This window comes from Sarcophilus harrisii, chromosome 4 (assembly GCF_902635505.1).
Source record: "Sarcophilus harrisii chromosome 4, mSarHar1.11, whole genome shotgun sequence".
Classification (NCBI taxonomy): Eukaryota; Metazoa; Chordata; class Mammalia; order Dasyuromorphia; family Dasyuridae; genus Sarcophilus; species Sarcophilus harrisii.
Genome location: NC_045429.1, coordinates 140,348,669 through 140,371,997, shown reverse-complemented (window position 1 = coordinate 140,371,997; position 23,329 = coordinate 140,348,669). Strand labels below are relative to the sequence as shown.

General features: G+C 32.3%; 1 protein-coding gene across 22 annotated transcripts in view; it reads right to left on the bottom strand.

The window, feature by feature from the left end:
- SYNE1 (spectrin repeat containing nuclear envelope protein 1) overlaps positions 1 to 23,329 on the bottom strand; it is a 567,155-nt gene that overhangs the window by 60,584 nt on the left and 483,242 nt on the right. For all 22 annotated transcript variants that reach the window (XM_031937596.1, XM_031937595.1, XM_031937611.1 and 19 more), the window contains 7 exons: positions 22,385 to 22,539; positions 21,348 to 21,495; positions 19,165 to 19,259; positions 13,709 to 13,943; positions 12,662 to 12,856; positions 11,292 to 11,417; positions 6,489 to 6,644 (listed from right to left, as the gene is read on the bottom strand). In XM_031937596.1, coding sequence (XP_031793456.1) covers positions 6,489 to 6,644; positions 11,292 to 11,417; positions 12,662 to 12,856; positions 13,709 to 13,943; positions 19,165 to 19,259; positions 21,348 to 21,495; positions 22,385 to 22,539 — 1,110 coding nt within the window. The remainder of the gene's footprint in view (positions 1 to 6,488; positions 6,645 to 11,291; positions 11,418 to 12,661; positions 12,857 to 13,708; positions 13,944 to 19,164; positions 19,260 to 21,347; positions 21,496 to 22,384; positions 22,540 to 23,329) is intronic.

The window sequence follows — 23,329 nt, the reverse complement described above, 5'->3', positions numbered from 1 at the left end:
CTCCTTTCGTCAAGAATGGATTCAGGTGACTTTGTCTTTCCATCTCTCTTGCCACTCAAAGCTGAACACGGATTTTCACTACTAAATTAAATAAATAAATTTCACTACTAAATTAATTAAATTTTCACTATTCAATTAAAATGATTTTCTTCTTTGTACTTATCTCAAGCTCCCTTGTATCATAGCTGTGTGTGGTTTTTGGCTGCTCTCTTCAAATTTTTTAAGTTTTTTAAGAGCAGGATCTTTGCTCTTTCTATCCTTTCAACCCTAGCCCACAGCATATCTCTCAAATATAAACTTTCATTAATTTATTCCTTTGTATTAAAGATTTCCTTTGAAAGTCCTCTTTTAAAATGTAAATGCTCCTGAAACATTCAAAATATTAAATCATTAAATTGGAGGATGCCTTATATTATTTTATAAAGTAGGAAAATAATAATGCTTGGGTGGTATAATGATACAAAGTGGACATGAGGACAGGAAGATAAATTTTGTTTACTCTGAGATTTTGCCTAGAAAAAGTTCCAACTGGAAGCCAAAGTGATTTGATATACTAGAAATGTGGAACTTCAATATTGCTGAATATTTTGAATATTCTGGCATGTGCTTACTGAGGAGCAGAATATGACTTTATATTTATCTGGGAAGGCCCTATAGGTCAATACATCTCCATTATCACTTATCATTGGTGCCAGAAATTCCCTCATTAAAGATTTATTCTCTTGGCTTAACTGCTCTCTCCTTTTAGAGTTCTTTTAAAATGTAAATGCTTCTGGGAAGAGTGGACCATTAAATCACTACTTTAGTGTGAATTATGTTTTTTTAAATTAGTTTCATCTGTGAAAGAAGAAAGCTCAGGGCTTGAAAAAAAGCAAAGGCACGGAAAAGGGAAATGGAAGAATAATGAAGATGAACTCAGCCTGTTTCATACTTTTGCTTGGAATTATGCCCACTGATACTAGAGCAGGGCTTCTTAACATTTTTGTAACAGGGACCTCTTTGGTAACCTGATGAAGCCTATGGACTTCTCAGATAATGTTTTAAATGCATAAAATATATTGAGTTACAAAAGAAACAAATATATATAGAAATATAGTCATCAAAATATATTTAAAAATCCTTACAGTTCCCAGGTTAAGAACTCTCTGAACTTAATCCAGACATTTGACTATTAATGAGTATAGACCAGGTTTTAGGGAATTCCAGCTTACTTCCCCTGGCTTTATACATTTGTTTTATTCAATTTAGATCCTTTATTGTTATAAGGCCAAAACAGATAATTTGATAGAAAATAGAAACTGCTTACATTGCTTAGATTCCCTAAAAAACTGATTGTATAACCTTATCAGTCTTTGCAATATTATCACACATTTTCTACTGTTCCTTAATGTTCTTCATTCACTGGCACCTATCTGTATCTGTCATCTTATCACTTCTCATGAATTCAGTTATCATCTTTATGCTGATCTACCAAATCAACATCTCCCTCTATTGGTTGCAGTCTCTGGTCACTAAATTGAACTGCTGGACAGCTCCTACAAGATGTTCTACAGACATCTCAAATTCAACAGGTCCAAAAAGAAATACTGCCCCTTCCAAAACCACTTGTTCTGCTATTTTCACTATTTCTGCCAAGAACATTGCCAACCTCCAGTCACTCAAGATAGTAACTTCAGGGCTGTCATCCACACTCATAAACAGTCACTTACTAAGATTTGTTCATTTTTTCCCTTATATCATATTTCACATCTCTTCCCTTTTATGCACTCACAAAATTCTTATTTTGTTCAAACATTTTATCACTTCTTACTTGGACTACTGCTAAAAGTTCCTATTTGGTTTCTCTGATTCTGATTTCTATACCTTTCTCATCTATTCTCTGCACAACCATTACAATTCATTGACCATGTCAGACTCCTCTTCTAAAATCTTGAGTCACTTTTTATTAACTCCTGGATAAAATACTTCTCAAATGATATTTAAAATTATCTGTGATTTATTTTTAACTTTTAATACTTATTTTATATTGTTAACATTCATGTCAACTTTCCAGCCACATTGAACGAATAGGTGTTCTCTATAAATTTGCCTTTTGATTGTCTGCTTCTGTCTTCACATGGACTGACTTTCATACTTATAATGAATACTTTCTCAAATCCGTCACTTAGAATCTACTTTTGAGGCTCAGATCAAGTAGTATCTCCTTTGTAAAGTCTTTCCTGATTTTCTTAGTTTTAGTGCTATTTCCCTCCTTAAATTATCTTTTAATTTGTTTTATCTACATACATGTTCCATTTTATAGAATGGATCCATACTGATTTTTTTCTTTCCAGCTCCAGTGCCCAGTAGAGATTAATTATTGATTTAGAGCTTGAAGGGATCTTAGAATTCATTCATTACAATAGCCTCCTTTTATCCAGGAAGAAAATGATTCAAAGACTTACTCTGATTCATAGAGGTAACAACTTGAAGACCTGAGACCTAGAGAGGTGAAGTGCCTTGCTCCACTAGCATACAACTAGCAAATGCCAAAGCTGGCACTTGAACCCAGTTCCTCTTACTCAATTACTACTGATTTTCCCACTGATCCAAGTGATTTTTAAGCTGCAATCAATGAACTTGATTTAATTTTTTGATAACTCTATAGAATATAATTAGTGTCCTTTAAAAATATTAAGCTAACAAGCTTCACAAGACTGAAAAAGGGATCCAGGACACACAAAATGTTTAGAAGCATTGCTTTAAGTGCTGCAAGGCTCATGGATGGAGAGAGCACTCATATTGATGAAATTATAGGTGGCTGAAAATAATGTCAATGTTATATTCTTTTTCAGTTCATAAAACAGTATACTTAAAAAGTACAATACTACTTATTCAGTGCCATATCAATCAAACTGCTAAAAAATTTTATAGAACTAGAAAAAAATAACAAAAAATTTCATCTGTAAAAAGAAAAAATCAAGAATATCAAGGGAACTAATGAAAAAAATCACAAAGGATGGTGGTTTAATAGTAGCAAACCAAAAACCATATTTTAAGCAGCAGTCATGAAAATCATTTAGTACTGGCTAAGAAATAGAGTGGTGAATCAATGGAACAGATTAGATACACATGACACAATAATTAAGGCTTATAGCAGGGGTCCTCAAACTTTTTAAATAGGGGGCCAGTTCACTGTTCCTAAGACTGCTGGAGGGCCGGACTATAGTAAAAACAAAAACTTTGTTTTGTGGGCCTTTAAATAAAGAAACTTCATAGCTCTGGGTGAGGGGGATAATCATCCTCAGCTGCCACATCTGGCCCGGGCTGTAGTTTGAGGACCCCTATCTTATAGTAATCAATTATTTGATAAACTCCTAAACTTCAGTTTCTGGAATAAGAACTCAATATTTGACAAAGTTTATGGCAAAACTGGAAAATAATGTCAGAAACTTGGCATAGACCCTCATACTCCATGCCAAAATAAGGTCAAGATGGAGACATGATTTGGGCATAAAGGATGATACCATAAATAAATTAGGAGAGCAAGAAAAATTTATCTATCAGATGTTTGAAGAAAGGAAGAATTTATGACCAAAGAAGAACTATGAAAGGCACAATTGACAATTTTGATTACATTAAGTTAAAAAAGTTTTGCACAAACAAAAGGTCTCATTTCTAAAATTTATAAAGAACTGTGTAAAATTTAGAAGAATACAAGTCCTTCCCCAATTAATAAATGGTCAAAGAATATGAACAATTTTCAGATGGTGTAATAGGAAAAAATGCTCTAAGTTGTTTTGATTAGAGAAATGCAAATTAAAACCAACTTTGAGGTACTACCTCATACCTCTCAGATTGGCTAAGATGACAGGAAAAGTTAATGAGAAATGTTGAAGGGAATGTGAGAAAACTGGGACATTAATTCATGTGAGTGAAATTGTGAAGTGATCCAACCCATTCTGTAGAGCAATCTGGAACTATGCCCAGAGTATTATAAAACTGTACATACCCTTTGACCCAGCAGTGCCACACTGGGTCTGTAGCCCAAGAAAATCATAAAGGAGAGAAAAGGCCCCACATATGCAAAAATGTGTGTAGCACCTCTTTTTGTAGTAACAATGAATTGAAAGATGAGTAGATGGCTATCAACTGGGGACTGACTGAACAAGAAGTGATATATGAAGGTAATGGAATAGTATTGCTCTATAAAAATGAAAAAGATGATTTTAGAAAATCCTGGAAAGATTTATATGAACTGGCTGAATGAAATAAGCAGAACCAGGAATATACTATATATAATAAAAGCAAGAATGTGCAATGATCAACTATGAAAGGGTTGATTCTTCTCTTTAGTTCAGTGATCAAAAGTAGTTCCAATAGACTGGAGAGAAAATAAGATCTAAGGAGATTGAATGTAAATCAACATGCTATGTTCACTTCTTTTTTGTGCTTTTTTTCTTTCTCATGGTTTTTCCCTTTTGCTCTGATTTTTTCTCTCCTGGTATGAATCATAAAGCAATGTATATTAAAATAAATTTTAAAAAATTTGATCAATTAAAAAAAATTTAAGGTATATCATTTAAATTGGGAGCTACTTAGATATTTTCTATGGACCACATGAGTCAATTAAACTGAATGATATATTTAGGGGAAAAAAACAAAATAAATATTTATTAAAAAAAGTACAATAATTGAACATTATTATATGATTCTCTAGAAACCACCTACAGTCCAAAATAATTGATATCAGTTAAATGCATGATGGCTTTTACACTTGACTATCCATTTCATTTAATATTTTTAAAAGGCTGTATGGTACCAATAATTGATAAGAATAGGCTATAGCCTCCTGTCTGTTCAGCAGTGACATAGGAAATATATCTTTTTTCTGCTTTAAATATGAGTTATGCAACAAACATTTGAGAAAAAAATTTTCTTAAACCAATATAGTAATGGCTTTTCCATTCTTTCCTATGATTTGCAATAAAACACTTCAAGCTCTAAATACAAATACTAACTAATAAGCCTCAGTTGCATACAGCTTAACAAACTGCTTTGCCAGACTGAAAAATGGGTAATCTTATACATTTATTTGGATAAAATATCTACTTACAGCAGCTTCCTCATTATCATCTGTAGTTCCAATTACTTCTGAATTTCCATCAACTAAGTTAGGTGAACTATAAAAACAGCAGCTGCTCTTCAACAGAGGTGCAATGCCATTTTCTAACTATTCACATTTGATTTTTAAAGTGAAACACAGCTACCAACTCATTTCCTTTTGTGGTTTAAACTTGATGATTGTTCACCGGAAATACCTAACTCAAGAACTTGTAAGAAAAACATAAAACTGTTGCTCAGTTATAAGCTGAAATATTAGGTATGAAAAGAAACATTCTCTGTAGTTCAGAATTAATGAAAAGATAAGGAGAAAAAGGTTGATTTTCACTTTACTCTGTAAGACTCCATGATTTGTAAAGATCTTATTGATTTATAAACAGAGAAAACTAAAACCATCAATTGCAGACCATTTCTTCCCTAATAAGTCCTAGTCTGTTCCTAGCAGGCAGTAACTCTAGTAGCTTATCGAACAATCTCTTCTCTAGAGCATATCACGTGGTCACCCAACCCAGCAGTAGAATTCTAATTCTGTTTCCAAACAGATTGGTGCCTAGATAAATATCTATGTATGAAAAATAGTTTTAACATATACTATGTCTTAACAGTTAACAGTAACACTCCCACATCTATTTTACATAACACCTTTATTCTTAGTAGACGTATTTATTTATATTCATAAGAATGATTCTGTTAACCCTAGAATTGAAGAATATTATTTATCTTTTTCAGAAAGATTTGTTAGAAATATACAGAAGTTTAATAATTGCTTTTAGATCAGAGTTTCTTATCATTAATAAGACTACAATAATAGCAACATTTATTAAACATTTGTTGAGTGCTTTGGGGTTATTTCACTAGACTAAATAAATAAAGAAAAATAAGTCTATGATATTGTGAGGATCAAATAGGATAATATAAGTAAAGTACTTTGCAAACTTAAAGCACTTTAAGTAAAGATTAATGTTATGTTTTGGGTAATAAGATATAATAAATTTGAGTAATTCCTAGTAACATGAGAAAATTTTTTATCAAATAATGTAGACTAAAATAAGCAGAATCAAGATAACTATCCTCAAAATGATTAAAACTACATAAAATAAATGATCACTAAAATGAAGTTGAAATTTTTTTGTTGCTGGAAAGCCAAATGAATTTCTACACACTAAATAATGAAACATTCATCTTTCCTCAAAGAATAGAGGCTAGGGAATACTAGTATAGAATAATGTGTATACTACTGGATATGAAGAGGGTAATGAATGGTTTTGCTTAATTGTTTTTCTTTGTTACAAGTAAAGGTTCAATCTAGTCAGGATGAGGAGTGAAGGAAAGGTAAATAACTAGCATATAAAAATAAAAGATTTCAATTTTTAAAATGCCCATACCTGGTAACAGAGTTCTTCCCACTGCCTTTGTAGCAACTCTATGCGTTCATTGAGGATAGAGATATCATCAGCATTGATGTATGTTGAGAGAGTATCCTTTAGGAGTGCCAGATGTGCCAAATCATCTGTCCAACCTCCAACTGCATTTTCTAACTCCTGAAAGGAAAAAAAAAATCAGTTTGAAGTTTGTTTTCATATCAACATGAAAGCCCTCATAAAACTCTAATGAATCATATAAATGATATTTTTACTTTGATCACATTATGTTTCCATATTGTGAGAGGGTATTTTTGAAATATAACAATTTAGATGTGAGTTGCTTTCTCCTACATTGAGCACCTCACTACTCAAACTTGCTCATCTTCCATGATATTTGAAACCACAACACCTAATTTTTGCCAACCTCATTATTAAACTAATACCTGGTTATTTGGCAAGTTGGAATTGGGAAAATGAAAGTTTCTGCCCTGAATTCTTGTGATGACAGCTACTTTTATCCATGTCTCTTTTCTTTTTACGTGATCTCATTTCACCCTAGTACTTCACTTAAACTCTTTCTCTTACAGTTTGGAATAATCCTGATGCCTTTAAAAACACTGATTTCAAGATTTATTTTTCTATTTTTAATCTCTTTCATGTTCCACATATTTCGCATATCCACGCTATGAAAATCTTTTCTTAACAGTATGAAGACATAAAACATGTACTTATGGACATCTATAAATTATAATGAATGAAGTGATGGACTATGAGTTCAAATCCAGCTTTAGTCACTTACTAGCTGTGTCACCCTAAGCAAGTCACTTAACCACTGAACCACAGCCTGCTTTAACTTCCTTATCTGTAAAACAGGGCTAATAATAGCACTTATTGGGTTACTATTAAAAAACAAGTAGGATAACATTTAAAGTACTTTGCAAACCTTAAAATGCTCTTATAAGTGCTAATAGCTATTATTACTATTACTATATTCAAAATATGCAGATAAATTAAATCGTGCTATTATTATATTTGTAATGTTCTGGTTAGCTTTCTGGAGGTCTTAGGACCACTCTTCATTTCAGCAGAGTAATCACCATGTGGATAGTCAGAGATAAAGTCCAAAGTCTTTATTGTCTCCTTCACAGACTGTCTCCTTCACCTGGGGCCCAGCTAGCTTTCTGGAAACCCTCCAGATTGGGTCTTGATTTCAGTGGAGGAAATACAGGAGGCAGGAGAGCCATCAGGACAGTCTCTATCTTGAAGTCTGTCTCTGGCTGAGTTTATCCCCAGTTTATATACTCTATTACAATTACATTATTACAGTATACTGAGTATAAACAAATCATTATATCACTAGGGAACAATTATTTGTTGTAAGATTAAATCAATCATACTGAACTAGAGAACTCACATGCTAAACTAGATAACCATTGTCTTATGGATTCCAGTGAGTTAACACCTTGTTGTAGGATTAAATTAATCATAGTGAGTTCTGGCCTTTTACAATTATTATTGATAGATAGTTTAATTTTGTTGCAAATGTAATTGTTTAAGCTACTGACAAAATTAATATCACCTGTCTTCTAATGCAGATATTGACAGTGTCCCTATATTGATGTTCCAATGTCTCCGCATTGCTCTTGTAATGCTTTGATAAATTATGGATGATGCTTTTTGCAATTTACATAGATTTTTCCATCCAACAGTCTTCTGATTTTAGGATTCAACTAACTGATCACATAAGCAATGTACTTCATACAGGTTTTCGGCTCTTCACAAAGAGTTCAGGATATTTAAAAGAAAACATAAAATTCAGGCGATTCTGCCTAAGAGATAAAATTCTAGATAATGTGAATGAATTACATTTTAGTCAAAATCAGTTCTTCAGTTTGTTTTTAAGGATGACAGAAGACTGAACGGTATATAGAGGGAGGCAGGAGAAACGAGGACAGCAAAAAGTTTCTTTCAATTGTATCTAAGGGATAAGATGGTTACTTTTGTTTCTAACACTGATGGAGAATCATGTCTTAGAGCAACAGTAGTTGGCTCAGGCACCAAATTCTCCAAGTTACAGTATTACCATTAGATACTTTAAGGAAAGCTAATTTCATCTTGAAAATGAAACCAATCAGACACCTTTCCTTTCTCTCTATTTCAAAGTCTGAAGAATTACAGAATCACCAAAGTGGAGTAAATTGCATTATCCTGATTTTAAAAAAAAAATCTTCCCATCACTTGAGGATTTTTTTCATTTTCAAGTCAGCAGAATTCCACCTATAGTTATCAGTTATGCATTTAAAGGAGATCATATAATGTCTTTAAGTAGCTTTAAACTTTTTTATACTGAGACATAATATATGAAAAAGTTTTCAATTGTATTAAAGGATAAAAATGAATTTTTACTAGATGGAATAGTTTTACTAAATTTTTCTAATTAATCAATAGGAGGAATTTGGGATTAATATATACCCTATACACTGTGGTGAACTTGCTTTTATTAAGTTTTCTTAATAGGTATATAAAAGTTTAGTGTAATAAACTGTAGAAGCATGTTAGAATTTCAGTTCTCTTTTAATATTTTTAGAATATAATATCTTAGAACTATTTAAATAAGTCTTTAAGAATGTTTCTATGAGTACTGAGAGGTTAAATTTAGCTTATGAAGGAATTTACATCACATGTTTTCATTAAATAATTTAAGTAAAATAAATATTTTGGCTTCAAAAACAGTTATCTGTCTAAACTCTTAGCTATCCTATGTTTCAAATTTCAGTTCCTGCTCAAGAACAGCAATAACATTTATACTGATGCTTAAGGATTGCAATTCTCTTTATAAGATATCTCATTTGATCCTTAAAGCATGGCCAAAAGGTAGGTGCCATTATTATTTCTATTTAAAGATGAAAAAACTGAAGCTAAGAAGTGAATTACTCAGGATCATACAGCATCTGAAGCTACATTTGAACCTAGGTCTTCCTGACTCCAATATCACTCTATTTGCTCCACCAGCTGATTACCTGAATAATAGGGTTTTCAACTTTAAAACATTACGGAACCCATTTATGAAAATCTCTTGCTGTCTGGAGCAAAGAGAAGGGAGATTAGGAAACTGGATTCAATTTGATTTTATAAACATTTACTGAATCTGCTATTTGCAAGACAATACGTTCGGACTTATTAGAGCTGAATCACATCAACAACTTTCATAAACATAAAATTTTTCCCCTAAAAAACATATTTTTTTAATTTTTTTTTACCACTGGTGTGTAGAACTACCACTTAACCAGTCACTTCCTACCTCAGTAGTTAGTTTGCCAAATAACAGCATTAGATTAAAAGGAAGTATGAATTATTACATTCTATTCTAGGTCCCGAATTGGCATAGAGGAGAGAACATTGGCCCTGGAGATTGGCAATCAAGAAAGAGTTCAAAACCAATCTCACACATTTATTAACTGTGTGACCCTGGACAAATCATTTCTCTTCTTAGTTTCCTCAACTATAAAATGGGGAAAATAATAGCATGTATTTCACAGGATTGCTTTAAGGACCAAATGAGATGATATATATATATATATATATATATATATATATATATATATATGTGTGTGTGTGTGTGTGTGTGTGTGTGTGTGTGTGTGTTATATATATATATATATATATATATATATATATATATATATATATATACACATAGATAGTTAGTTCCTGGAACACAATAGCCACTTAGAGTAAATGAATGTTTTCTTCCTTCCCACTAAGATGTGTATCTACTAATTTAGGAATGACTTCTCAGTGATGGTAACTTCAGGAACACATTATTTAGGAAGTAGACTATATTAGCCACTGATTTGTTTCCAAGTACAATTTAAGGTACTGATTGTAATCTGTTAAAGTTTTAGCCTTAGGAGCTTGAAAATGCCATCTCCCTTTAAAAGCTCTTAATAAATGTACTATATATGAGATCAGCTATTAGGTTTCTACAAGTCAGCTAATAGGAACCAGGAAGCAGGGTGTATTCCTTAGAAGGCAGTTGTCTGTAGAATTTCTTGGTCTGGCAGTTCCCTAGTATGTTAATGATTAAGGCTGACTAGATGATACATTTTTTAAACCTGGTTTTTGTATAATAAGAAGTTAGAATTTAGTTATGTTTACAATTCTCCTTTTATGCTCATGTGCTGAGTTTAAATATACATCTGTATGAATGCTTAAGATTCACATTTGTATTCTATAGGCACAGGAGGGGCATAATTTCATCAGTTACATAATTCAGATATTTTTGATTTTCCCTAAAATAATCTCACTTTATGTAACATAATCAACAACTTGTTTATATCTGCAGGTAAATGTATGGATTTATATTTATTATTAGAAGCAAGGTGCTTGCTTCAGCTATACCAATATTGCATTTGGGGTTATAAAAGAAAATGAGGATGGCAACTATGTAAGACTGGCCTGAAATGTTGAGGAGTTTAGGATTTTTTCTCAATGTGAGGGGAGAGAAGGGGAAAGTGGCAGTGAAGGCACACTCTGGTTGGGAAAAATACAAAGAAGCAAATAATGAAAAAATCCTTTGAATGGGAATCAAGAAAAATGGGCTGAAATTCAGACTGGTACTTACTACCTGTGGGATGCTGGGCAAGTTATTTAACTTCTGTGGGTCCCGGTTTCCTTATTTGTAAAATGATAAAAGTAATGTTTGTACCACCTATCTTATGATCTTGTGAGGGAAGTACTTGATAAGCCCTAAGGGAATTCTTAAATATGAGATATTTATTATGCTTTCAATTTCATTATTAAAGGAGAAAGTTTAAAGGTTACCTTGCAACGCATTTGCTCTGCATGTAGTTCATCATGGTGATCTGGCAATGGCTGGGCAAGTTTTTTTTTGAATGTTCTCAGTTTCTCCAGGGAATCAGCTATTCCTTTTTCACATTTTTCCCAATCCTAAACAGAAGGCAGAGAAAGCTGCATAATTTGGGAATTTGAAGTTAAGAAGAATTAAAACAAAATTGCCTCATAATTCTTCTAAAATTAGTTTGAAAAAAATTCTCTGAAGCTTACTATATTTCTTAAAATGCATATTAAGATTATGAACAAGAGCATTGTGAAAGGATATGCCACTAGAACACAGATGCAGTACAGGACAGATAATTCTGTGTTCAACTCCCGAAAATGAAAAATTTAGATCTCAGACAAAAGTCCAACTTCTGCAGGAAACCATTTCCAATCTTTTTAAAATTCTAGTGCCTTCCCCTGAAGATTATCTCAAATTTAACACACACACACACACACACACACACACACACACACATTTATCTTTTTTTGTACATAGTTGCTTGCATGATGTCTTTCCTATTATACAATGAGCTCCTTGGTCTTTCTTTGTATTCCCAGTATTTAGCACAGTTCCTAGAATGGAATAAGTACTGAATACATGTTTGTTGCTAAATAACACTGACCTGATCCTCAATAAGCTTACACTCTAAGGAGAGGATATATGCAAATAAGTATTTATTGGTCTGTCTCTATTCATACATATATATACTCTAGGTATATATAGACGGATATATGTAACATGTATATTATATATAACAATATACATATTATATATAATATAGTAATATATTAATATAATATAATAATAAGTGGAAAGTGGTCTCAAAAGGACAAAAACCCAGAAGCCTTACTATATATTTGGAATTTTTCCTACAGGTGGAATTTGAAATGAACTTCAGAGAAAGTCAGGGAAGCTAGTAGGTAGAGGTGAGGAAGGATAGTATTTAAATTTAGGGAATAACCACTGTCAAAGGCTTGAATCAATCCATCAACAAGCATTTATTAAATGCATATTATGTGCTAAATAAGTATACACACAAAAGTGGCAAAAATAAAACCTGCCCTCAAAAGAATTTACAAATGGTAAAGGCATTATTTATATAAAATCTATAATATCTCTCTCTCTCTCTCTCTCTCTCTGTCTCTCTTCTCTCTGTCTCTCTTTCTGTCTCTCTCTCTGTCTCTCTTTTTGTTCTTCCTGTTTCCAAGATAAGATCTCTGTCCATTAACACTATGCTTTCTCTCCAGTTGTCTTATTCATGTAGTAATAGGAAAATGGCACATTATAAAGGCTCTCTAAAACCTAAAAATTCAAGCTCTTTCTTCCTCTCTAAATGATCAACTCAACTTACTTTCAAAAGGAAGCCAAGTTTTTTCTTCTGTTCTTCAAGGCAAATGCTGGCTGATTTCCATCTCTCCTGGATTTCCATAAGTTCAGCTTGTAGGGCTGCCTCAGCCCCACTGTCAGCAGAAAGTAGTAGCTGCTTGCCAGCCTCCACTGTCAAAATATAACTCCCTTGTTGCCTAAGAAGAACTTTTTCTTTGACCTGAAAAGATTTTCAATATTTCACTTTTATTCTTTTATAAGAGGTTCTAAATTCATAGTAAGAAAAAGATTATTTTGTATGGGTAGAACTTTGAATTTTAATGGTAAAGAAATCTGACCAACATGCATGAAGTTATTTATGTGAGATCCTTGAATACAGATACCATGTCCCATTTATCCTGGAATTTTCCCATCACTTCCTATAGGACATTGTGTAGAACAGATATTAACATATTTTTGTAGTTGATAGTGAATTGAAATATTTTCTTATTTGGGTGAAAACAAGGGTTAGGATAGGAAGAAAGCTGAGGGATATCACAAACTATGGCCACTTTTACCTTTTTTGTAATATTTAAATAAAACATCTTAATTTTAAGTGGAAAACATAGTCACCATGAACTTTTCCTGTGTTTATAATCTGGTAGTGCCATTCTGAATTGAGGATAATGTCTTGGCATATGAAAGTAGTCTAGAGGAAAGGTTATTATTTTAACTGATCTTTATCGTTATTAGGCTAAACTTTGTACAATCAAGGAACCATTTCAATTCAATTCAGTCATTATTTAGAAAGCATCTGCTTTTGTTGACTTTTTGTCAACCAAGTTGTATACAACCAAAGGAGGCATTAGACATATGCAAATGAGGATGCTGTAAAGAGAACGTGAGAAGACCTAAAGAACTGGATAGTTCTTTACTAGCAGAAATTTAAGAAATCTTTTGTTTTCATTACAATATTGGACAATGAAGAACTATAACTTTCTTAAATAGAAAATCACTCTGGAATACTACAAAAGTAAGGCGAAGAAGGGAAGAGAATAAGAAGGGTTAAAGAGGAAAAACATTTTTAGCCTACCTGAACTTCATCAAAGAGGGTCCTAGCTTGCTGTAATGGCATAGGGACACTTCCTAGTCCACTCACAGGTTGATAGGACACTTCGACCAACCACTTCCGAAGTTTCTCAGCCATCTCCCGATAGCGTTGCCACTGTCGAATCTGACTGTCAATGATCCCTCTTCTCTGTTGAGCCCTGCGAATGACTCCTTGCCACTGGTTACTAAGGAGTGTCAATTTCAGATTGAATTCATCCCTATTGAGAGAGAAACCACACTATGAAAAACATGGTCAATACATATATACTTTTCTAACCAGCTAAGATTTTGCAGACTTAATGAATCGAATAGAGGTCTTTTGTTTATGTCGTTGTTGAGACAATTGAGATTAAGTAACTTGCCTAGGGTTACATAGCTAGTATGTGTTAAATTTCTGAGGCTATATTTGAATTCAGGTCCTCCTGACTAGGGTTCCATTGTACCATCTAGCTGCCCCTCTAGCATAGAATTTGAGGGGACATATAGTCTATCTCTTGATATTAGACAGGATCATTCTTAAATAATTTTAAATGAAAAATTATTTTTAAAAAATAGAGAATAATACTCTATAATCTCTTTTAGTTATCTATCTCAAAATCTGACAAACCAAATTCTCAGCCAATTCTTTTCTCTACCTAATGGAAATCTCTCATTCTACATTTCAGATTCATTCTACATTATCTCAGAGAAATAAAAAAAAATATTTTATTATCATTCTTTGCCTAAGAAATCTCAATATTTTCAAAGACACTGTGAAGTTTTCCTTCAGTTTTTACTTCTTCAGAACTGTAATTCTAATCTTTAGTGATATGAATTTCCCAATATCACTCAATTTGTGGGGCCATGGTCTTATATTGTGACTAGCAAAATGAGTTTCTTTACATGTCTAATTCTAATTTACATATCCTTACCTTTATTTCATTCTGCTCTGATTTTGCCTTTGGGGGAAAAAAAACTTTGCTACATTATTAATATTATCTATCTTAAATACATTGTTATTTTATAATTATATAAATTAAATAAATATTAATTACATGCTATTTTAGAATTATTTTATAATTATCCTTCCCAGAAACTATACTGAACTTTCTTTCATTTAACCTAATTTTTTGGATCAGGGTATTTTTCCCATTACCAAATTCTCTTTGATTTCTGCTTCTAAAGATAGCATTTTCACAAGTTATATTAATGAGACAGTTTGAATACCTGTGCTTTATTCCACCATATGTTCTTAATGACAGTGTCTTTGGGGGAAAAGGGGAAGGGAGGATGAGGAAAAAAGGAGGAAGAGGAAAGAGAGGAAGGCAGGGGGAGGAAAATATCTATATTTTTATATCTTTTTATAACTGAACACATATTTTAAATTTAATTTCTTTTCCATTTCTCCTCCAAAGCGTGTCCAAAATTATCCTCTATGTCTGTTTTTTGTTGTTTTCATACTTTAAAAAATAAAAATAAATTAATACTAGTACTAGTATAAGAATAGACATAATAACATAATTGTATACAAATTCATCCTCAGAATCTTCAATTACATCTACTTTCCCAATTTTTAGTTAAATCTGTTTACTCCCTCAGGGAAGCTAAGTGGCACAGTTGATACAGCACTAGATTTGGAATCAGAAAGGAACTTGTTCAATCTGGTTTTTGACACTTATCAGCCATGTGACCCTGACAAAATCATTTAAATCTGTTTGCCTCCATTTTCCAAATTTAAAAAATGAGGTAGAGAAATGGCACACCATCCTAGTATCTTTACCAAGAAAACAAATGAACAACAATACTTTTTTCCCTCAACTACCAGTTTTCCAGATAGCTTAAGAAAACTCATCAACTATTATTGTGTTTGTTTGCTTAATTACTATTATTTCAACTCTGTTGTGTTCAATTATTTTCCGTAAATATAGAAGCACTAAATTAAAACTTGTCATTTGTTGTCAAAATATTTCATGTATAATATTTAGCTATTAGTTAAAATTATAATAATACTCACAAAAGAAAAATATTCATATGTGTCAACAAAAGCCATAGGTCTATAACAAAACAGAAAGCAACTAACTATTGTCTATAAGGTCCCTTAGGTCACTTTCATCTCTATTTCATGATCCTATGATCTTATGTATAATTTTAACGACATTCTAATAAATAAGACTATTTGGAAAATACAAGTAATAATGGAACTGAATCAATTCATCTTTTGCTAATTTGGTCAGATATAAGTTTGCCTGTCCTCATTATTATTATTAAATTATTATTTGGTGAGGCAATTGCAGTTAAGTGAGTTTCCCAGCTAGTAAGTATTAGATATCTGAGGCAGGATTTGAATTTAGTTTCTCCTAACTCTAGGGTCGGTGATCTACCTACTGCATCATCTAGCTGCCCCTACCTTTTCTACAAAGATACTTTACTATATAAATCAATAAAGCAATCATAATTTCAGTGGTCAATGTTTATACTTCTCAGGAGAATAATAAAAAGTATTTCAGAAATATGTATTAAACAACATTGCTAAAGCTCTGTAAAACTCATTCTATCTATTCACTACATCACACTGTTTAAGAATCAGTAATACGTTGGTGATCTAGTTTTAAATGGGCAGCTATGTAAGTACGATGGCCAGAGTGCTAGACCTGGAGTCAGGAAGACAAGTTCAAATCCAACCTCAGAAACAGACATTATTCTCTTAAGAAGTATAAAAATTGACTTCAGAAATCACATTTCCTGTTGATTTCAGGAGCATCTTCTCTATAGTCATAGGACCCTGTGAAAATCACTTAGCCCTCTTTGCCTCATTTTCCTCTTCTGTAAAATGAGCTGGAAACAGAAACAGCAAACCACTCCTGTATCTTTGCCAAGAAAACTCCGATCGTCATGTAGAATTGGACACAACTGAAAACAACTAATCATCAATACAAAATTTTCAAACATTCTATACATACATAGTATAAAATATCATGTTTTATAATCTGAGCATTTCAATATTTAAATTGTCTTCTAAATATTTTAAATAAATAAGGCTTTACTATAGTTCATTAATCAATTTATCATTTTATTATTTAATAATTTTTCAGTCATGTCTGATTCTTTAGGACACTTTCTTGAGTTTTCTTGGCAAAGATATTGGAGTACTTTGCCATTTCTGTCTCCAGATCGCTTGACAAATGAGAATATTGATGCAAACAGGGTTAAGTGACTTGTCCAGAGTCATATAGCTAGTTAAATGTCTGAGGCCAGATTTATACTCAGGAAGCTGAATCACCCTGACTCTAGGCCCAGTACTCTATCTACTAGGACAGTAGCTAACCATAATTTATTAAATCAATACTCACTCATCACATATCTTATAAGTTCAATAGGTTTCATTAGTTGTGGGGAAGATGCTAAATATAGCTAAGACAATTATTGACTTCAAGAAATACACAGGCAAATAAGGCACAAATATAATTTTAAAACAATAATTCAATCAAAGAAATATGCCTATTGTGCACAAAGCATTTTGCTGGATGCTGAAGCATAGAACATGAAAACCAGTTCTTAGTCCCAAGGAGTTTAAATTCTACTGGATGGTTACATTCAGTCCATAGTTAAGTAAAAGAAAGGTTATTTTGAGGAGAAATCAATATTAACCATGTGGGAGCAGAGAAGTCTGTTCAGAGTGTGCAGTACATGAACAGAAAAAAGAGCCTAAAAAAGACAAAGAGGAAAAAGATTTCATGAAGGAGTCCATTGAAGGTATAAGGACAGTTGGTGGAGATATATGGAAGAGAAGAATAGAATATTGAGTGTGTAGGACAGTAAATAGGGAGCAGATAAAAAGCATCCTAAGAAGGTAGCTTTGAATCAGATGATAAAACATTTTAAATGCCAGGCTGATTAATTTATATTTTATCCAGAACCCAAAAGAGTTTTTTGTTTGTTTTAGTGACATAGATTTTTCTTTTAGGAAGATTATCTTGGAAATTGTGTATAGAATCGATTGGAAAGGAGGATAGAGTGAAGACAGGGCACCATTTAAGAGGCTATCATAATAATAGTCCATGAAAGAAGCATTGAGTTTCTAAGTCAGGAGAAAGATTATGTGAATAGAGAAAAGGGTATGAATGCATGCAAGACAAGAAATATAACCAAACAGACATATATTCATGAAATATGGGAAGGAAAGGAAGGGTGAATAAGGAATAATTATGAGGTTAAGAATTTATGGAAAAAAGAAGAAAGTAAAGGAGGGAAAGAAGGAAAGGAGAGAAAGAAGTGAAAGAGTGAAAGAGAAAATATTTATTAAATGTCTTATGAATCAAAGAGTGCTTTTTACAAATGTCATTTTATTTGAGTTTCACAACAGTCCAGAGAGATAAAAGCTACCACTATCCTCATTTTATAGCTGAAGAAACTGAGGCAGGTAGAGGTCAAGTAAATTGACCAGGATCACACAATTAGTAAGTGTTTGAAGTGCTGATCTAAACTCGCCTTCCTACCTCCCATCCCAGTTCTCTAGTGAGGATACTAGTGCCAAGAACAGTGAGTGAATTGGAATTGTCAGCTAAGAAACCATGTATTAGAATATAAGTTCGTTGATCACAAGACTGTTTCTTGTTTGTCTTTTAATGAGCAGTGTCTAGCATACTTTCTAGAGCAGAGTGAGCATTTAATAAATACTTATGAAGTGATTGTAAAGCCATAATTCAAAAGGTCTTTAGATACCAGAGGATATAGAAAAGTATATGAATTAAACTTGTATGACCACAGAATTTGTTTCTTTATTCTATGGGTCTGTCTAGACTAGAAGTACATTAACATTGGATGGATCCCAATGTTAATGCTATAGAAGACCTTGAAAAGAAGGTCATAGATTTGAAACTGAAAGGAAAGATAACTATCAAATTTTCATTATACAGATGAGAAAATCGAGGTCCAAAGAGTTTGAACAGCTTCACCAAGTAATAAATGGCAAAACCAGAACCAAATTGTTTTGAACCCAGATTTCCTTTTAGTGGTCTTCCTCTCCAGATAGGAATTCAACAGGTTAAGTGGAGGAAGAATATTAGGAGAGGTTGGGAATAGGGTGGGGATGGTTTAGAAGGCAGGAACAGAGAACAGATAAAGAATGATATTTGGGAGATAAATGATGCATGCATTCAGTGAATAGAAGCTGTTGTGGGTAGGGAATGGTAATATAAGACAAGTCTAGAAAAATAAAATAGTATAAGATTATAAATCTTGAATTTATTCAGGATGAAATACGGAGCTGTTGTTTATTTCTCATTAGGTGAATGAGTGACATTTTCTTTGCAGAAGAAAAAATATTCTGACAATAGTTCAAACTTCATAATGATGGGAAAGAGAATGAAGGTAAAAAAAATCTAAGAGAAAAGCATAACATTTTATGTTATATTATGTTAATTCACTAACAACTTTCCTTACAAGTACTCAAAATCCTACCTGTCATCCACTTGACCTTGTTCTAGAAGGTGCTGCCCATCAATAATGATTGAATGCAAAATCTGTTGACGACTGAACATCTCTGCTTGAAACAACTGTCACGAAAATAAACATATAAAAATGAGAATAATGGCAAAAATATGCTTCAGAATCTCTAACTTGATAATTTCCACGGGAAAAACCCAAATCTACCATAATTTTTCAGACATATATTTTTGTTTAATTTACATGGTAATTGATAAAGTATAAAAGAAGATAATTGATAATATATGCATTTGGAAATGCTGAAGTTTTAGATAAGAAAAGTCATGAGAATTATTTCTAGCTGAAAAAAATCATATCCTTGATATTCAGTAAAAATTAAATCTATTTTAAATAAAATCACTATAGATATATGTAACTGATTTGCAACATTTTCTATAGTTTTTGTGTCTAAGATCCATATGAAAGAAAATATTAGATGTTCAAATTCTTCTACCAAATAATAGAAGATAATGATATAATACCAATATAGAAATGTGTGTATATGTATACACACATCTCCAAGAATAATATTGTCTCTCTGTTTCTCTCTCAATCTCTCTCCCTCCCTCCCACCTTCCCTTTCTTTCTCTCTCTCTCCCTCCCTCCTGCCTTCTCTCCTTCTCTATCCCTCCCCCCCTCTCCCTCCCCTTCTTTTCTCCCTCCCTCTCTCTTCCTTTCCTTCTCTCTCCCTCCCTATCCTCTCTCTCTCTTTCTCTTTAATCTACAATTAATCAATAACTGTTTACCTCTTTTGTGCCTTGGTTTTTTCAATTGTAATAAAAAGGAGCTCAAAATCATCTTTAATGACACATCTAACTCTAATTATTTATTTATTTTATTAGCTTTATTAAACAATTCACAAATTGCCCAATATGTTATGGATTAGGGAAAGTGAAAAGAATAAGCATTTATGTATATACCAGGCACTATGTTAAGTGATGTTACAAGTATTAACTCATTTGATCCTCACAAACTCCTGAAAATGTAGATACTATTATTATCCTCATTTTATTTTATTTTATTTATTTATTTTATTTAATAGCCTTTTATTTACAGGTTATATGTATGGGTAACTTTATAGCATTGACAATTGCCAAACCTCTTGTTCCAATTTTTCCCCTCTTTCCCCCCACCACCTCCCCAGATGGCAGGATAACCAGTAGATGTTAAATATATTAAAATATAAATTAGATACATAATAAGTATACATGACCAAACCGTTATTTTGCTGTACAAAAAGAATCAGACTCTGAAATATTGTACAATTAGCCTGTGAAGGAAATCAAAAATGCAGGTGGGCAAAAATATAGGGATTGGGAATTCAATGTAATGGTTTTTAGTCATCTCCCAGAGTTCTTTCGCTGGATGTAGCTGGTTTAGTTCATTACTGCTCTATTGGAAATGATTTGGTTGATCTCATTGCTGAGGATGGCCAAGTCCATCAGAATTGGTCATCATATAGTATTGTTGTTGGATCCTCATTTTATAACTCGGGAAACTAAGGCAAACAAGAGTTTTTATGACTTTCCCAGGGTCACAAAGCTAGTAAGTGTCTAAGTTACTATTTGAACTCATAGTTTATATAGGAATTCTTACAAACAATTCCCATTATTATCTACAATCCTTTGCTAAAGTTCTACCTCACATACTAATCTTGGGTTTTAAAAGTGTTTAAGCTCTGGCATTTCTGACCAAGAAGAATAGTTGATCTGGTGCCATATTGTCTTCTGAAAGTTAGGCTGGTTAAAGTTTAGAGGGATTTATTGCCAGAAGGTTGATAACTTGATAATAGTCATGTTGTTATTGTTTGTGGTGGTGCTGGTAGTAACAATAAAAGAAAATCATAGATTACTTACTCTGGACTATAATTCATATCAGTCAAAGTATACACATCAATGAAAGTCATAAGATGCTCAAATACTGAAATATATATTACATCATATATGTACAGTCAGCTGAAGAGGCAGGATCTGATAAATATTTTATTAATTAAAATATAAAAATAAGCTTAGGAAAAGGGGCTAGGATGATAAAATAAGCAATAATTACTAGATTTTTCAATATTGTTCTTCAAGTGCAATACCCCTTGTGTTATACTAGATTTATATACCCTTTTTAAACAGCTCAAATTTCTTCAAAATTCTAATACCATTACCTACCTCATGTGCCCTCTGCTGCTCTAAAAGACGTTGATAATTGCCTGAAATCTCTACAGCCAACTTCTGTTCTGTTTGAACAAGGAATTCCATCCATGTCTCACATTTTTCCAAGAAGGTTTGATGTTGCAAAAGGAATGATTGTAACTTACTGAAAAAACAAAGGGTAAGAAATAAAAAAAAAATTAAAAATAAGGTCAGAAAATATATTTTATCAAAATAAAGTCTTTAAAGTTCTCTGTCATTAACAATAATAAGATTATTATCATGTTTGCAATGTCATAAAGATACATTTTGTGCTATCCTCTACTAATATATGTAGTCTAAAATAATAATTTTGTATATATTAGGCAAATGAAAATGCACTAAATTTTTAATTCACCATTTTAATATGATCTTAATTTTTTTTCCCAACCACTTAATTTTATTAATGGGAAACTGAGGCTCAAAGACATTTCCAACTTTTCCAATGTTTCACACTGGAAATTACAATGGTTGTTAAGTATCAATTGGGATTTGAATCAAGATTTCCTTGACTCCAAGCCCAGTGCCCTGGCCCCTGTCCTATACTTTGTTATATGGGCTTTCATCAACTTTCTGTGGATATTTATTTATTTATTTAAATTTATTTAATAGCCTTTTATTTACAGGTTATATGTATGGGTAACTTTACAGCATTAACAATTGCCAAACCTCTTGTTCCAATTTTTCACCTCTTACCCCCTACCCCCTCCCCCAGATGGCAGGATGACTAGTAGATGTTAAATATATTAAAATATAAATTAGATACACAATAAGTATACATGACCAAACCATTATTTTGCTGTACAAAAAGAATATGATCTTAATTTTTAAAAGGATATCAATATTTAATACTCAATTCATATAGAAATGAATTTGTGTTTTACTCAATTCTAATGTCCCACATTGTCTTACAAATTATGGCAGGATTATATAAAAAAAGAAATTTTATATATCTTCAGAACTTAAAAATAAATAAATGTAACTTTACTTGATTTCAAATTTCTGAGCTTTTGTACCTGAATCTTTCCGTAGTCTGAGAAGAAATTAAAGACCAGTGTCTATTCAAATTTTGCATCCTTTTGATTTCCTTATCATTTAGTGGTAACCTATAGCCCAGTTCATTTAGACGATCCAAGTCTGGAGCCATGCTGCTGAATTTCAACATCTGTCCCTGAAATAAAACAGCAAAACATCTACTTAGCACTGTGGACAGTGAAATTGAAGTAGTAAGAGTAGTAGCAGTCTAAGTATACAATTAGTTATTTATTATTAGATGTATGGATTAATCATTCTCCTCATTCTTTGCCTGTGCAAACCTTTTGTCAAATTTTAGATCACATGATAACAGCATTTCAGGAATATAGGGGAAAGATAAGACACTAAAGATATATTGATTTCCAAAAAAAAAAAATTCATAAATGTCAGGTTAAAGATGAAAATGAACTAATGATTAAAGATTGTTTTTGCAGGTTCAGACAATTTATACATGACAATATTGACTTCATCATTTTAATATACCTTTGCTATATGAGAAATAGCTCCACTGACTAACAGAATAAATGTCATATCTTATTTAAGGATTTCTTTTTAATTGAAATTTTGTTAGTTCTTTTCCAACACGTAGAGGAAAGATGAATCTATTAATTTTTGGAGTTTTGCTGTCATCTTTAAGTGATATGTTTTCTCATTTGTGAAATTGTTCTTGAGCAATTAGATGGTATTAGATGGCATAAGGATCTAGGATCTGCTAGGGAGGGAGGTGAGAGCAAGGGAAGTTGATTCCTTCTTGATGGTGGGAGCAGAGATCTCTCCAGGTCTTCTTCACTGGGAAATCTCATCATCTTTTAAGACTGAATCAACCTTGCTGTCTCTCCAATTAGAGGGTAAAACCCTAAACATCTATATTTAAGGAGAGGGATAGGGTTAAGAGAACAGTGAATTGGCATAGTGATGAAGTGCTG